This window comes from Mauremys reevesii, linkage group 8, assembly GCF_016161935.1.
Source record: "Mauremys reevesii isolate NIE-2019 linkage group 8, ASM1616193v1, whole genome shotgun sequence".
NCBI classification, from domain to species: Eukaryota; Metazoa; Chordata; order Testudines; family Geoemydidae; genus Mauremys; species Mauremys reevesii.
The window spans coordinates 73488881-73503063 of NC_052630.1; the positions used below are offsets into that span (position 1 = coordinate 73488881).

General features: G+C 39.3%; 1 protein-coding gene across 6 annotated transcripts in view; it reads left to right on the forward strand.

The window, feature by feature from the left end:
- The window catches only part of DPYD (dihydropyrimidine dehydrogenase), a 638604-nt gene that overhangs the window by 603358 nt on the left and 21063 nt on the right, over window positions 1-14183 (forward strand). For 5 of the 6 annotated variants that reach the window (XM_039484204.1, XM_039484209.1, XM_039484207.1 and 2 more), the window contains 2 exons: window positions 5862-6002; window positions 11227-12071. In XM_039484204.1, the coding sequence (XP_039340138.1) occupies window positions 5862-6002; window positions 11227-11397 (312 nt within the window). In that variant the 3' untranslated portion in view covers window positions 11398-12071. Of the gene's footprint in view, window positions 1-5861; window positions 6003-11226; window positions 12072-14183 lie in introns of those variants that run through there. The other variant, XM_039484205.1, reaches the window with a different exon arrangement.

Below are 14183 nucleotides of genomic sequence, written 5' to 3' on the forward strand. Positions count from 1 at the left end.
GTGCACTGTCCTGTAATAAAAGGATTCCTTTTAATGTATGTCCCTCATCTCTTGGACACATTGTGTTTTACAATGTAATCTGTGTGAAACAAGGTACAAAAGAGACAGCAAACCCAACAGTAAACCATGCATGAACTGTGAATTTTATTTTAAAATACAGCTTTGCTAATATGGTTAATGAAAAGCTAATCACCTTAAAATACTTTACAAGTTACCATTTAAAATGTAGTTATAGTAATAAAAGTCACTGTGTAAAACCAACACCATCTTACTCAACAGAACTGCTCCTTGTGTGTATTCAAAATCATATCTATTTACTTTCATGGCAAAATGAGTTTTAACTTTTTTTTACTCTTGTTAGCACCAGTAGGTCAATAGTTAATGGACTCTACTCTGATCCACTTCTAAGCAACAGAATTGCTAATTAATTGCAGTTGCCAGACCAAATTCTGCTCTCAGTTATACCCGTGCATCCCTATTGATGAGAGCAGAGCTGCACAGGTAAAACTGAGGGAAAAATTCAAAACCAGTGGGACTGCATATAGGTATAATTAAGGACAGAATTTAGCTTGCAGAATTTTATTGCTGGTGGTAATGCACAAGCAAGAAAGAACACAGCTTGACTTTCAGAACCTACCTTGTGTTTTCAGGGCTGGTAATTAGCAAAAACATCATCATACTGTAAACTGTGAAAATTTAATCTGGAGGCCATTGAGAGACAATAAACATAGAACCCCTTGTTGCCATTTTAGAGAGTAATTTTTTTGGTGTGTAACTGCACTTTAAACAAAAAACGCCAGCCATTTTTTGCTGTACTGTTTTTTTTCTGAACATTTACTTTTTGATCCAAGCAAGAAGCTCTGAGGTATTTTGAGGCATCGCACCTGTAAACCATCATGTAAGTACTATCAGTGTTTCTTTACTCATCTAAATATACATGGCACTTTACCGCTAAATAAAGACAAAGATCTTGCTCTAAAGATGGCACTAAGGAAAAAAAAGAACCATCCAACAGTATAAAAAATCATTTTCACAATATTTTGGCGCCATGGCAATGATTCTTTACAGTTTGTAATATGTATATGTTTGACACAGCGTATTGTGGTAAACATTTCCTCACTCATATTTGAGATGCTAAATTCCCACGCAGGTGTATTCATGTGTGCTGTAAGAAGCATCATGGGAGTTTGCTAAAAGTTCAAAAACTTAGCACAACACACACCTTTTTTTTAATTGTCCTTAAGATTCCTTAAGCTTAATTTATTCCATATACTTATGGGAATGCCTAGTGTTCCTAACACTCTCCATTCACAGAGTTTAAGGCCAGAAGGGACCATTATGATCATCTAATCTGACCTGCTGCATAACACAGCCCATAAAATTACACAAAGTAGTTTTTGCATCAAGTCCATAAATGATTCTTGAACTAGAGCATAGCTTTCAGATAGATATCCAGTCTTGATTTAAAGACTTCCCGTGTTAGAAGAATCCACCACATCTCTAGGTAAATTGGTCCAGGTTAATTATGCACACTGTAAAAAATGTGCACCCTATTTCTAGTTTGAATTTGTCTAGCTTCAGCTTCCAGCCACTGAATCTTGCTGTACCTTTGTTTACGTCCAGACTAGCCACCGGATCGGCAGGTAGCAATCAATTTATCTGGGATCGATATATTGCGTCTCATCTAGACACAGTATATTGATCCCTGAACGCATTCCCCGTTGACTCCAGAACTCCACCAGTGCGAGCGGCGGTAGCGGAGTCGACGGAGGAGCCGCAATCATCGATCCCGTCCCGCACCGTGAGGACGGGAGGCAAGTCTAAATAAGAAATGTCGACTTCAGCTACAGTATTCCCGTAGCTGAAGTTGTGTATCTTATATCGACTCCCCCCCCTCCCCCCACGTGTAGACCAGGCCTTTGTCTGCTAGAGCCTTCTACTATCAGAAATCTCCCTATGCAGATACTTAAAGACCACAAGCAGTCAATGGAAAGCTGCATCACTTATATGATACACTGGTTTTATATAATTTCAGCAAACTCTAAAACGAAGATGTAAAATTTAGTATACAGAGACACCATGTGGATTCATGACACACAATGGAGGATTTTGCATCTATTAGTCAATGAAGAGATCACATAGTATCTAATATTGTGATAGACCAATTGATGACACTAAGACATATATTTTAAACTGTGACAGGTATAATACGAACAAGTGCATATGTACTCTTTAGCAAGCATGGATCTGAATTTTGCAATCAGATTCCTTGGTCTCTGCAAGATTCCAAAACTGAATTCAGTAGCAACCTGGAAAATGCACATCCACATTCTTTTTTCTAAGTTAAATATGAAAATACAAATGAAAATTAATTTCTATTCATATTTATGCTATCTTCAAATATTCAGTGTGCCACATTTTTATGCTGAAAAGGCACTAATACCCTGTAATTGTTGTCAAGTGGGAGCTGAAGGTCTCAACTGTTGGCAAAGAACAGTTGAAGCAGTTAAGCAGGCGTTGAGGTGTTGTTACAGAAAAGGCAGTTGAGTAATTTGGCACTGGGAAAGAGATGCATCTGCACTTTCCTTTTCCTTCTGTGTGCAGATATGGTGGTTGACTTAGCAACCATTGACAGAAACTTCCCTCCTCCATGCCTTCACACAGATTCTGCTACTGCATTACATAGTGATGGCTAGGTGCATTAGCTGTAAATGTCACCTCATACTATATAATAATACTGTCATTTAAATTATCATTGTTAAGTCTCAGAGTTCAGGCAAGCTTCTGGAGATGAATGGGAGCCATTCACACCCCTCAAGCTCTATGCAGGCTCAGGAAGACCAGGCAGCATCAGTTTACATTTAATTCACATTTTGAAGCTTTCCTTTGCAGTCATAACAGCTAAGATTATATTTCTCTTGTTTTGAGAGGTAGCGTCAGGATGATCTGGGAGTGCTGAGCATCTCTGAAAATGAGGTCATTCCGAATAATAATAAAACCCCTTAGTTTCTGAATCCCAGTCCTGCAGCAATTTGAGGTTTCTGAAATTTTAGAAAATAAGGCTTTGGATGTGGTTAATTTAATAAGTAATACAAATACAAATAATATACATGTACATATTTCACAATGGATCCCATTTTTGAGAGATTACAATAGGATGGAACAGGAAATTGGTTATTCTTGATGCAAGGTACATTGATCAAATACCTTGTATTCCTGGACAATAAGTATTTGTGCGTGTTCCACTGAAGAGTACGAGAGGAAAAAGTGGGGAAGTTTGCATCAGATATTTTGATCATGTAGATGATACCTAAACTGTTTGAAGCGTGCAGTTCTAGACAGAGGGTATCTGTCTGTCATATTGAGCTTGACCTGCGGGGGTTTCAATTGGCTTGTATCAAACCCATAATGATAATCACAATTATTACCTGATCTACTATGGAAAATTAGTAGAAACTCAGTACTGCAGCTCCTATAATGTACGGAGATCTAGCTAGTACTTTGAATTATGCATATTTTTTAAGCAAAACGTAAAATTTACCTTCGTGTCACAGCTTTCATTGTTTAGTCCAAATTTATTTTAATTATGTAGAATCTTTAAAATTATTTTAACAGATTTTGCAACCTCTGGTCCTTTGTTAAAAGTCAATTTAGCTAGCACCTTTGCATAATAAATATCTAGGCAACTTACAGACCTACGACTCTTTTAAAATATGTTGGTGTTCAATCCCACCACATTTAGAGAGCAGGAAGTTAAATAGGCTATAACAGCATAAATCCCAATCCTGAAATTCACCATGTTCCACACAAAGTGAATTGCCATAATTAACAACTTGCTGTCAATGGGTTTTAGCAAATCAGACAATGCAGCAAGGCATATTAAGTCAGAGATATGTACAGGAGGTTGCCTCGTCTGATGGGGAAAATTGAGAGTTTTGCTGCTTTCATGATTTGATTGAATTCAGTTATATTTTCTCCCGAGATCACTGTCCATGAGGCTAGTATCACAGTAACATTCTTTTACTGCCAATGCCAGTACACACATTAAAAATATAGGGCATTAAAAATTCAGCATATGCTAACAGTTAGCACACAGCAGTATCTGAGATACCCGGTTTCCCTGTGCTTGGAATATAGAGTAACTATGGCAGTTTTTTAATACAAGCACTGTAGAATACTACTTTTAATATGTGTGTGTGTGTATATATATATATATATATATATATATATATATAAACATTCTTCTTTTTGTGCAGACAGGATTTGAGAAAGGGAATACTTTCCATTTGCTTTGGGCACAGTTGATTGTGTATATTGATTCAGGGCAAGATAGTGAATCACCCCATTTGCTTGTAAAGGATGAAATCAGGTCACCCTCTGCAATGAGCTTTGCGCTAGAATGTTTCCACCAGGAATGTTATGGAGCAACCTTAGCAGGAGCTCCTCGGGCACTACTGCAACCCATCCGCTACTGATTGTGCTGCCTGCAGCTGCTACAACTCCCTCAGGAGACGGTTTTGGGCAATGGAATGTTGTAGTTATTGACCCAGTGACCATGTCCCCAAATCACTGACAGAGTAAGGAGTCTCCCTGCCCCTCACTGTGTGGGTTACCTGTATGGTTATTGCAAGGAAGGAACACCGAGGTAGCAAGCCTGAGTATCACTAACACTGTGTTCTGCTATGCTTTATAAAACAATGACAACTGTTTTTCCCTCTTGCTGAAATGTCTTGCGTAGTTCATGTGTCAAGCAATGTTCCACTTAATCTGATAAACAAACAGAAAGAACAATGGCATGGAAATGTTCTTCATCGTGTGAGAAAAACCAAAGACAGTGACTGTAACATACTGTGCTATTAGAGTGTTTTCTTTGGGGGATAGCTGTGGACTGTTAAATTAATCCCTAGAGACTTGAGTCCTATTCCCCTCTCTGCTATCAACTCACTCTGTAATCTTGGACATGTTATTGAACTTCTGTGTGCATCTGTTATTCCACATGTAAAATGGGAACATGACACTTACCCACCCTACTAAAGTGCTAAGAGATCTACAGCTGACAAGCACAACACACAGGAAGCACAAAGTGGTTTACATTAATGTTTTCTACTTTTTGTTTATGAAGAGAGATGAATTTGTTTGCATCTGATGTATCACATTTAGCCTTCTCTAAGTATAATTGGATATAAAAATATAATTTTATTCAGCATGTGTTTAGGGATCTGCAAACTTCCATTCACACAGGTAGTCCCCTTGAAAGCAAAAGTGTTGTTCCCTTGAATAAGGATTTGTGGAATGAGGCCCCGGTATTGTAAGTTTGCAATAAAGAGCTGATTCTCAAGCCATTTGCTTGTCTTTCTAAGGAGAGAAAAGCAATTGTTGTTCTCTTTGTCCCTTGTTCTTTAATGATGCCCCTTTCTTTTCCTGCAGTGAGTTCTTAAATCTGTGCTAATGAAAAGTGACCAAGGACAACCAGATTGCATGTGCCATGTCACTTCTCTTTTGTGCCCCATTTTGTTCCCTGTAGTGCTACACAATGGTGGCTAAGCATAAGTTAATTAAATAGCGCATTTAAAATCAAGTGCTAAACGCTAAATGTGGACAGACAGACACTTGTAGATCTGCCTGAAGTTTAATTTTATAGACATTCAATACCCTTTATCTACATTTTACAATATAGGAAGTGTGAAACTTGGCAAATTTTAACATTTATTTCAAAAACAGTAAAAATTGCTGTAGTGTCTGCAAGAAACTCCCATGTTAAAATACTGTAGAGTGCTCTTATATGGCCATAAAAAAAACAACAAAAACATAAAAATACAAAACTTGGGTACCTTCTAAATGATTCTGTTTTTTCTCCCTAGGATGTAATTGGAAAAGCACTGCAGTACATTGGAACATATGGTGAGCTTAGCAACACAGAGCAAGTTGTGGCTCTGATTGACAAGGAAATGTGCATCAACTGTGGCAAATGCTACATGACCTGTAATGATTCTGGCTACCAGGTAAGAACATGGCTGTAATTAGCAAAAAGGCACAGTGAGTTATCTTTCTGTTGCTGAGACAGAAACAATCCACCTTCTGTTAACGAGCATGTGACAAAAATAGCTGTCTAAAATACCGGCTTTTAACACCAGCATGGCTCCTAAGCTATACTGAGAGAACCCTGACTGATCCGATTGTAGGGGTTCTCCACAGGGGCGGCTCTAGCCATTTCACCGCCCCAAGCATGGCGGCACGCCGCAGGGGGCACTTTGCTGGTCGCCGGTCCCGCGGCTCCGGTGGACCTCCCGCAGATGTGCCTGCGGATGCTCCACCAAAGCCGTGGGACCAGCGGACCCCCCGCAGGCACCCTGCGGGAGGTCCACCGGAGCCCCCTGCCACCCTCCCAGCGACCGGCAGAGTGCCCCCCGCGGCATGCCGCCCCAAGCACGCACTTGGCATGCTGGGGCCTGGAGCCGCCCCTGGTTGTCCATGCATCAGTCATTGTGGACTTTGTTGGAGATTAGTGTTGAATAGAACCGAAACTCCTCTTCACAACCTCTTTTAATCCCTCAGAAGTTATCTCTATGACATCTACATCATCAGGATTTTTTTGGTTTGGTTTTTTGGTTTTGATGGGAAGTAAATAAAGGAGGACCCAGTATGGACTGCTGCAAATTCAAATTCTTCAAAGGTCCTCAGGTAACTAAGGGAAAGGAGGCAGGATTCGCCCCTGTCAAGCCCACAGGGCAGTGGGAAGAAAGAAAATATGCCCACCTGCCAGATACCTGTTCAGAAATCGAAACCTTGCCTGAGGTTTGTCAAACTAACTAAGCTGGAATCAGCCCTGATTTGGAAGAGATTTTCATTTCTTTATGAATCAACCCTCCAAGATGATGAATTAACTTCCACAGGGAAGAAGAGAGGGCCTGGTAGGTTGATAGGTCCAGAAATCACTGTACCTGGCATATGACATTATTTTGAGTTGGGAGAACTGTTCAAAGCAAACTATTTATTCCTTGAATTCTACCATGACCGTAACATATAGCTGTGTGAAATTCACTGTTAATTCTGTGAACTATTCCTTGCCCTACCATTGCACATCTGCAGGATTTTGAGGGACTTCCCCATCCAATAAGAAGATAGTAGAGCTGGGATCAGCCATTTTAGGTGACCTGTTCTCTACTCAAACCAAAGTAGGATCCACTAGAATCCCTATGGAAGTCAATACTCCTTGCAGCATTACTTTTCATGACTCCTACACACCCAGTATAGGAGGCTGTATTTTAACTAGGCAACAATGTTATAATTTTCAGTGGCTTTTACTTTATTTTGAATTCAGTATGTTTGGTAGTTAAACTGATTTTTAACTAAATATAGTAAGAGAAATAACCTTTCTTTGTAAAAATCACTTACCACAGCAAGTAACCTGGGGAAAACCCAAGCACTTAAAAAAAAACTATAAGAGAAAATAAATGTTTAATCTAAACCCAGACCGTGCTAAGACAGTAGCCTGATTTTTCTAGCAATGATGCTGAGTGTTCCTCCTGGCCTAGCAGCCTGCAGGGCCCTCTCCCCTTTGCTGGATCATAAGCAGCAAAGCTCCCCATGCTGTCACCGCATTCCTCTGCTCCACTGCAGGGTCACGCCCTGTAGAGCAGAGTTCCTTGATTCAAATCTCCATTCAGCCCACCAAACTATGTCATAGCCACTGTAAAGTCATGAGCCTAAGCTTTCACCCAACTACCCTCAGCTATTTGATTAGCAAAAATTATCCCAATAGGAAATGGTTTTAATGTTGTAAATGCAAATGCAGTTTCAAAATTCAAATTCAAAAAGCCATTTTTGTCATTTTGAATCAAAATGTGTTTGGTAGATAAAGCAGTTAAACCATAAGTCTTGTAAGCACTCTGTGTAAAGACATTAGAGGTCCTCTGGGTCCTTACACAAACAGAGAAACATGGATACACACTGGACAACAAGCTCCAGATTACTAAACACACACAAGGGCAGCGCTTGTTTTCCTCTTACACAGCTATCGCTGCCAAGCATGTCCATTGGCAGTTTGCAGGCTGGAGGGGTGAGAGTTTTTGCTGAGGTGGGGCAGGCAGATCGGACAGCAAGCCTGGTAAAGGTTAGCTGGCAACGTGCAGGATATCGTAAGTGCCTGCAGGCACCAAGCAAGCTGTTTGTAAAGTTCATTTAGATAACGGAAGTTACCAGAAAATGAAGCACTCAGAGGAAACAGTGCATCTGACTCCATAGAGGCATTTCCAAAAAAAAAAAAAAAAGGGGAGAGGTGTGCGCTAATGCACAGAAAGCAAAAAACCAAGCAGCGCACAGTATGATAAGATTGTGTGGGACACAGAAGACAAGACAGACACACAATAACTGTATCTCTGTTACAAAAGATTATGGTGATGCCCTTATAAAAAGTTCTACACTATTCTACAGCAGGGGTAGGCAACCTATGGCACTGGTGCCAAAGGCGGCACGTGAGCTGATTTTTCAGTGGCACTCACACTGCCTGTGTCCTGGCTACCGGTCCGGGGGGGCTCTGCATTTTAATTTAATTTTAAATGAAGCTTCTTAAACATTTTGAAACCTTATTAACTTTACATACAACAATAGTTTAGTTATATATTATAGACTTACAGAGAGAGACCTTCTAAAAAGGTTAAAATGTATTACTGGCACGCGAAATCTTAAATCAGAGTGAATAAATGAAGACTCGGCACAGCACTTCTGAAAGGTTGCCGACCCCTGTTCTACAGTAACAGTCTAAAATACTGGCCCTTACAATGGCAATACTGCAGGGTTGGGGGATTTTACTGTAGAATAGTACCATATTTATAGTAAGGCTGAGATACACCAAACAATCTTCCCTGGGCTAAACTGGAAAAATTTACTTAAAACACCTGTCTAAATTACAGGTTCCATGTGCCAAACTAATTCAATATATATATATATATATATATATAAAGACGTTTCTACGCAGCAGGTAGGAATGTACAGGTGTGGCTGAGGACCATGGTAGCATACCTCCAAACCCACAATGCTGGCAAGAGTGCGAAGTGGGCCAGTGAGCCATGCATAGGAGAAGACACTGATTTAAGATAGAGACCATGGCTCAGATCCTCAGCTGATATGAATCTTCACATTAGTGAAGCTACACTGATTTATGTCAGCAGGAGATCTGGCCCTATATCTACTTGTGGCTCCTTCCTCTCTGTGTGGTTAAAGAGATGGCTGCTGCTGCCTCTTCACTTCTAATTATTGTGCCCACAAAAAGGAGAAAGCAGCACTGCCTCTAGCATCCGCAAGAAGCTGCCCTTTCTACTCTGACGTGCATAGAAGTTTTGCAGTAGTGTTTTCCCTTTCATAAGATTTCCCACCTTAGGGGAGTCTGTAGCCCTTAGGGAGGTAAGAGTTGATTTCGCATTTAATGCAACTTGCTTTGATATAACTTTAAAAAATCAGCAATAACCACAAAAAAAACAGACAGTCCCCTGAAGCTTTTCATGATGCGAAGAATGTTTTTTTCCATCTCTTACTTGCAAAGGGATCAAACATAAAAAAATCCACAATTTGTCTTCTGCTGATGCAGATTTTTGTGTTTCCAACATATTCAGCTTGCTGGACACACCCATCCTTTAGTCTCTGCAGAGACCTCACTTTGTATGACTACAGCAAAAAAAGTGTAATTAATGTGAAGTTGAGCACAAATGAATCAGAACTTCTGAGTTAATCACTGCCACATCACCATGTACTATCCCCTTCAAGAAATGCATTGTCATTAGAGATAGATGAACCAGTCCTGCTAACATACAAAACCTTTATTTGTCTCTCAAACCAGACCAGAACTTGGTGGTTCAGACTGGTTCAGTTAATACTTTGGAGAGTGAGATGTCAGCCTACTGCTACTACTATTCATGGGCTTCTTTACTAGTGGAACACCAAAATACACATTGGGAAACCTCAGATCTCTTATGTTCTTGAGTGTCAGAGCTTGGGAAGCCCAGAGAAGGCCATATTTAAAGCAGTCAGTGCTGCTACTGGAACAGACTGTAGAACCTCTTCTAAAAACACTGCCTGTGATTTCAGAAGGAAACAAACACTCCCTTTCCCCCAAAGCCTACCCTGCAAGTAGTTGAGGAGAAGCTCACCGAGTTCCCAATATTGGAAATACCTGCATGCATTTCACTTTACACAGTATCAGTAATTTAATTGACGTCAATGTACCTACTCCCAGGGCATGAAGACGAGTGCCTGTATCAGTCTCATGCTCATAAGTCTCCTATGATTAATACTCTTACCATAGGGTAGGAAAAGGCCACACCAAGAGCCCCAGTGATCCTACATCAGAAGATCTTACCGTTAATACATTGCAAGGGCAGAATGAAAGTTGCAGGGGAAACTTAACACAGAATTCCTTGAATTTTCCACTTTAGCTCTCGGCCTGTACAGAACTTCCTGCTCTGATTTACATAACCAACAGTTTGTTTGTTTCTTTTTTACTGTGTTTGTTCCTTAATCAATGAAGAGTTTGAAGTTAGTCTGATTTTGTTTTTTAAACTGGTATTTTATAGATGTCTTATTGAAGCTACAATTATGACTTCATATTAAAAATCTTTTTCATGCTAATCATTAATGAGGGCACAGTCCTTGGAAACGTCAGAAATTAAATCCTGTCTGCTCTCACTCTAGATGTCCCTTTTAGCTTTCTAAGGCTTGCCAATAAACTGAATCACAAGTGGCAAAGTGTGTGCCATTCCTTGCTAGATTTTATTAAATTAGGTTGTTTGCATCTTGCAGAGAATAAAAGTAAAAAAAAAAAAAACCAGCATGATGGTATTTGCAGTCTGTCTCATGTAGAATCCATACAGGACTGGTCTGGATATCTCTTCTGTACCAGTAAACCTGGTGAATTGCTGTGTCATGAAAGATTTTCCTCCCGTGAAGGAAAAATATCTTAATGGAAGTTTAAACTTTGTGGGCCATATTCATCCTTTGGGTAACTCAATTTACGATGCAGGGCTTTCAGCAGGGAGTAAATTGGCCCTATAGTTCTAATTTGAAAATGTTTTTCCCCCTAGAATTTAAACTGTTGCTATAGCTGCAGTGCAGTATCACACACACACGTCTTGAAGTACAGAATACTGTAATGCATAAAATGCAGATACTAAAATGGGGCTATTTTTGACCTTTTCCATGAGTGACATCAATACTATTTATTTCTTGTTGCAGGCTATACAGTTTGATCCAGAAACCCACCTGCCCACTGTTACTGACAGTTGTACAGGATGCAATCTCTGTCTCAGTGTCTGCCCTATTATTGACTGCATCAGAATGGTTGCCAGGACAACACCTTATGAACCAAAGAGAGGCCTGCCCTTAGCTGTGAACCCAATGTGTTGAGGTGATCAGTCCAGCAGTTAGTGTGAACTTTACATTTCCTTGATGCGGTAAATTTGCTTTCCAATTAGTACTTGAAATTTTAACTGTATTAAAATACATAGTGTTGATAGTCCTTATAATTATGGCTATTTTCTCCAGTGATTATTTTAAGGCAGACTATTTTCTTAGATTTCAAAGGAGCAACAGTTAGTCAGTTATTAGCTGTCAGTTGTCCATTATGTAAAGGGCAACTTTTTCTTTTGCAAATTTCTGTATTTGATGTTTAATCTTTAGAGTTTCTAGTTTTAAACATAATTAAGTGAGCATTTTTAAACTGACTACAGTTCAACATACAAGGAAACTGTTTCCAAGGAGACATTTTTGTAATTAAACATTACATTGAATTTCTAAAAAGTTTCTTTGAAATTGTAATTAGCTACATACTATGCAAACAAAGCAATGTGGGATGCTATTTGTCTATGAAAAGAAGTGAAAGGAGCTTTAAAATCGCATTTCCAATCTGGATTAATCACTTTCAACTGCTACAGTGTACAATATAGTATTTTCTTAATGCTTTCTCAATTCAACCTTACATTAGACTCTTCTAAAAATACATTTGCTAACCATTGACCTATATTGCACTCTTCACATTTTTGACTTGAATTGGTGTCTAGATTAAAATTTCCTCTGTTGAACAATCACAGCACACTTCTTAAAATGGTTTAAACTGTGTTATTACAAAATCCAGGTGTTACGCCAGGTTTTGATTATTAGCACCTTTTTTTCTGCATAGACATATTCTAAGTAAGTAACTTTTTAATTATACCAATTAATGCTTCAGCAACTATAGTTCAAAGATTTCATTACGTGGGAATGGAATATGTTACCTCTCTGTGTCTCTCTATGGCTACGTCTACACTATGAGTTAGGGGTGTAATTTCCAGCTCAAGTAAACACATTTGTGCTAGTTCCCATCAAGCTAGCACGAGCTGTGCCTCCACTGTCTGTGCTACGGTGGCTACACGGCTATTTATACTCATGCTAGCGCGAGTACGTGTATGCGAGCTGGGAATCACACCCCTAGCTCATAGTGTAGATAGATGTAGCTTCTATGGTACATGTACTGGGTTAGTCTCTCTCCCCACCCCTCATTCATCCTGAATGGTTATGTTTGGCTACAGTCATGTTACAGCCCAAACAAAATATAGATTTGCCAGGATTGCTAAAGAGCCTTAGCTATTTTTCATTCTCACTAGGAGCTGTCTCATACAAATGTATTGATATTTTCTTTACCCATATCTGAATATAAAGCCATTTGTTTCATAATAATAATGTATCTGTTCAGTTAATTATGTGATCAGGAAAATTCATAACCTTTGATTATACACATTTCAGAATTTTCTGTTCTTCTGTTTACATATGTATGCCTAATTATAAATAAATAGCATTAATCAACTTGGTTTTTTTGTGTATATTCATTTACTAAACAGGTTTTCTTGTACGTGGCATTTTAAGTTTGCTGTTAGATGGGCTTTCATGATCCTAAAATTCACTCCACGATTAATGAGTTAAGTTACATCTGCATGCTCATTAATTGTTTAGGGTGCCATGTTACATGCTCCTCATCCCTCTGAAAAATCTCTCTCCTCCTTTATCCTCATCCTTCTTTTCCACCCTCTGACTCCACCTCCTCCCACATACACATTTTGCCTGTCTAACTTTTTTTAATGGGTCATTTATCCTGTAGAAAGTATCTCTAGCATGGTCTATTTGACAGCTCACTCTTACTTGATGTGACCCTTTGGCAATTATGGACTTTAGTGACTCAACTAAAAGCTTTCTCTTGCTCTCTCCTTTCACTGTTTGCACACTGAGATGGTAACAAATGTTTGTGTTGCTTAGCAAATATTTCCATGGGATTTTGTTGGAGGCCTTGGGCCTCTATATCCCATAATAATATCTTATCCATACCTCTGTTCCCATGGTGAAAGCCCTTCAGCTCTCAGCAGCTATCATCTTATGACCATGGTTAGTAGCTGTATGAAATGGTGGACATGTTATTCCAGGCCATATTGATGCGCTTTAACTTTTCTATGGAATGTCAGAAAGCACACAGCCATCTTTGTCATGTTATGTAATTCTGCTCTGGGGTGCTACACTTGCTCACTGTACCATGCCATATACTATACATCCATTTCTTTCAGAGTAGCAGCGGTGTTAGTCTGTATCCGCAAAAAGAACAGGAGTACTTGTGGCACCTTAGAGACTAACAAATTTATTTCAGCATAAGCTTTCGTGGGCTACAGCTCACTTCTTTGGATGCATAGAATGGAACACACAGACAGAAGATGCCATTCCTGACTTCACTACTCTACTGGAGACTGTCACACTTGGTAAATATGGCTTGTCATCAATATATAGCACCATAAGAGACCTGCCAAAAGTATCATAAGCATATACAGCAGTAGATGGCATTCTAGCAAAAACATTATCATATATGTAGCAGCCAAAATCCAGACTTTTGCTACAATACATCATTAGGCAGGGTAGGCTAATTGATATACCTGTGTACCTGAGCAGCTATCAAGTAAACTTTGGAGGCGTAAAACCCATACCTCATGAAGAAATGATGCATCTAACAGTCAAAAATAGAATTCATTTACTGGGGCGGGTAAGAACAGTGATGCAGTTCAGAGGGTTTTTTCCCCTCTTGTTATACCCACAATCTGAGGTAATATTTTTGTTTCCAACTGCATTTATTAACTAATACTTTCTAACTTTGACAAACAATGGTAAATCACATTGTA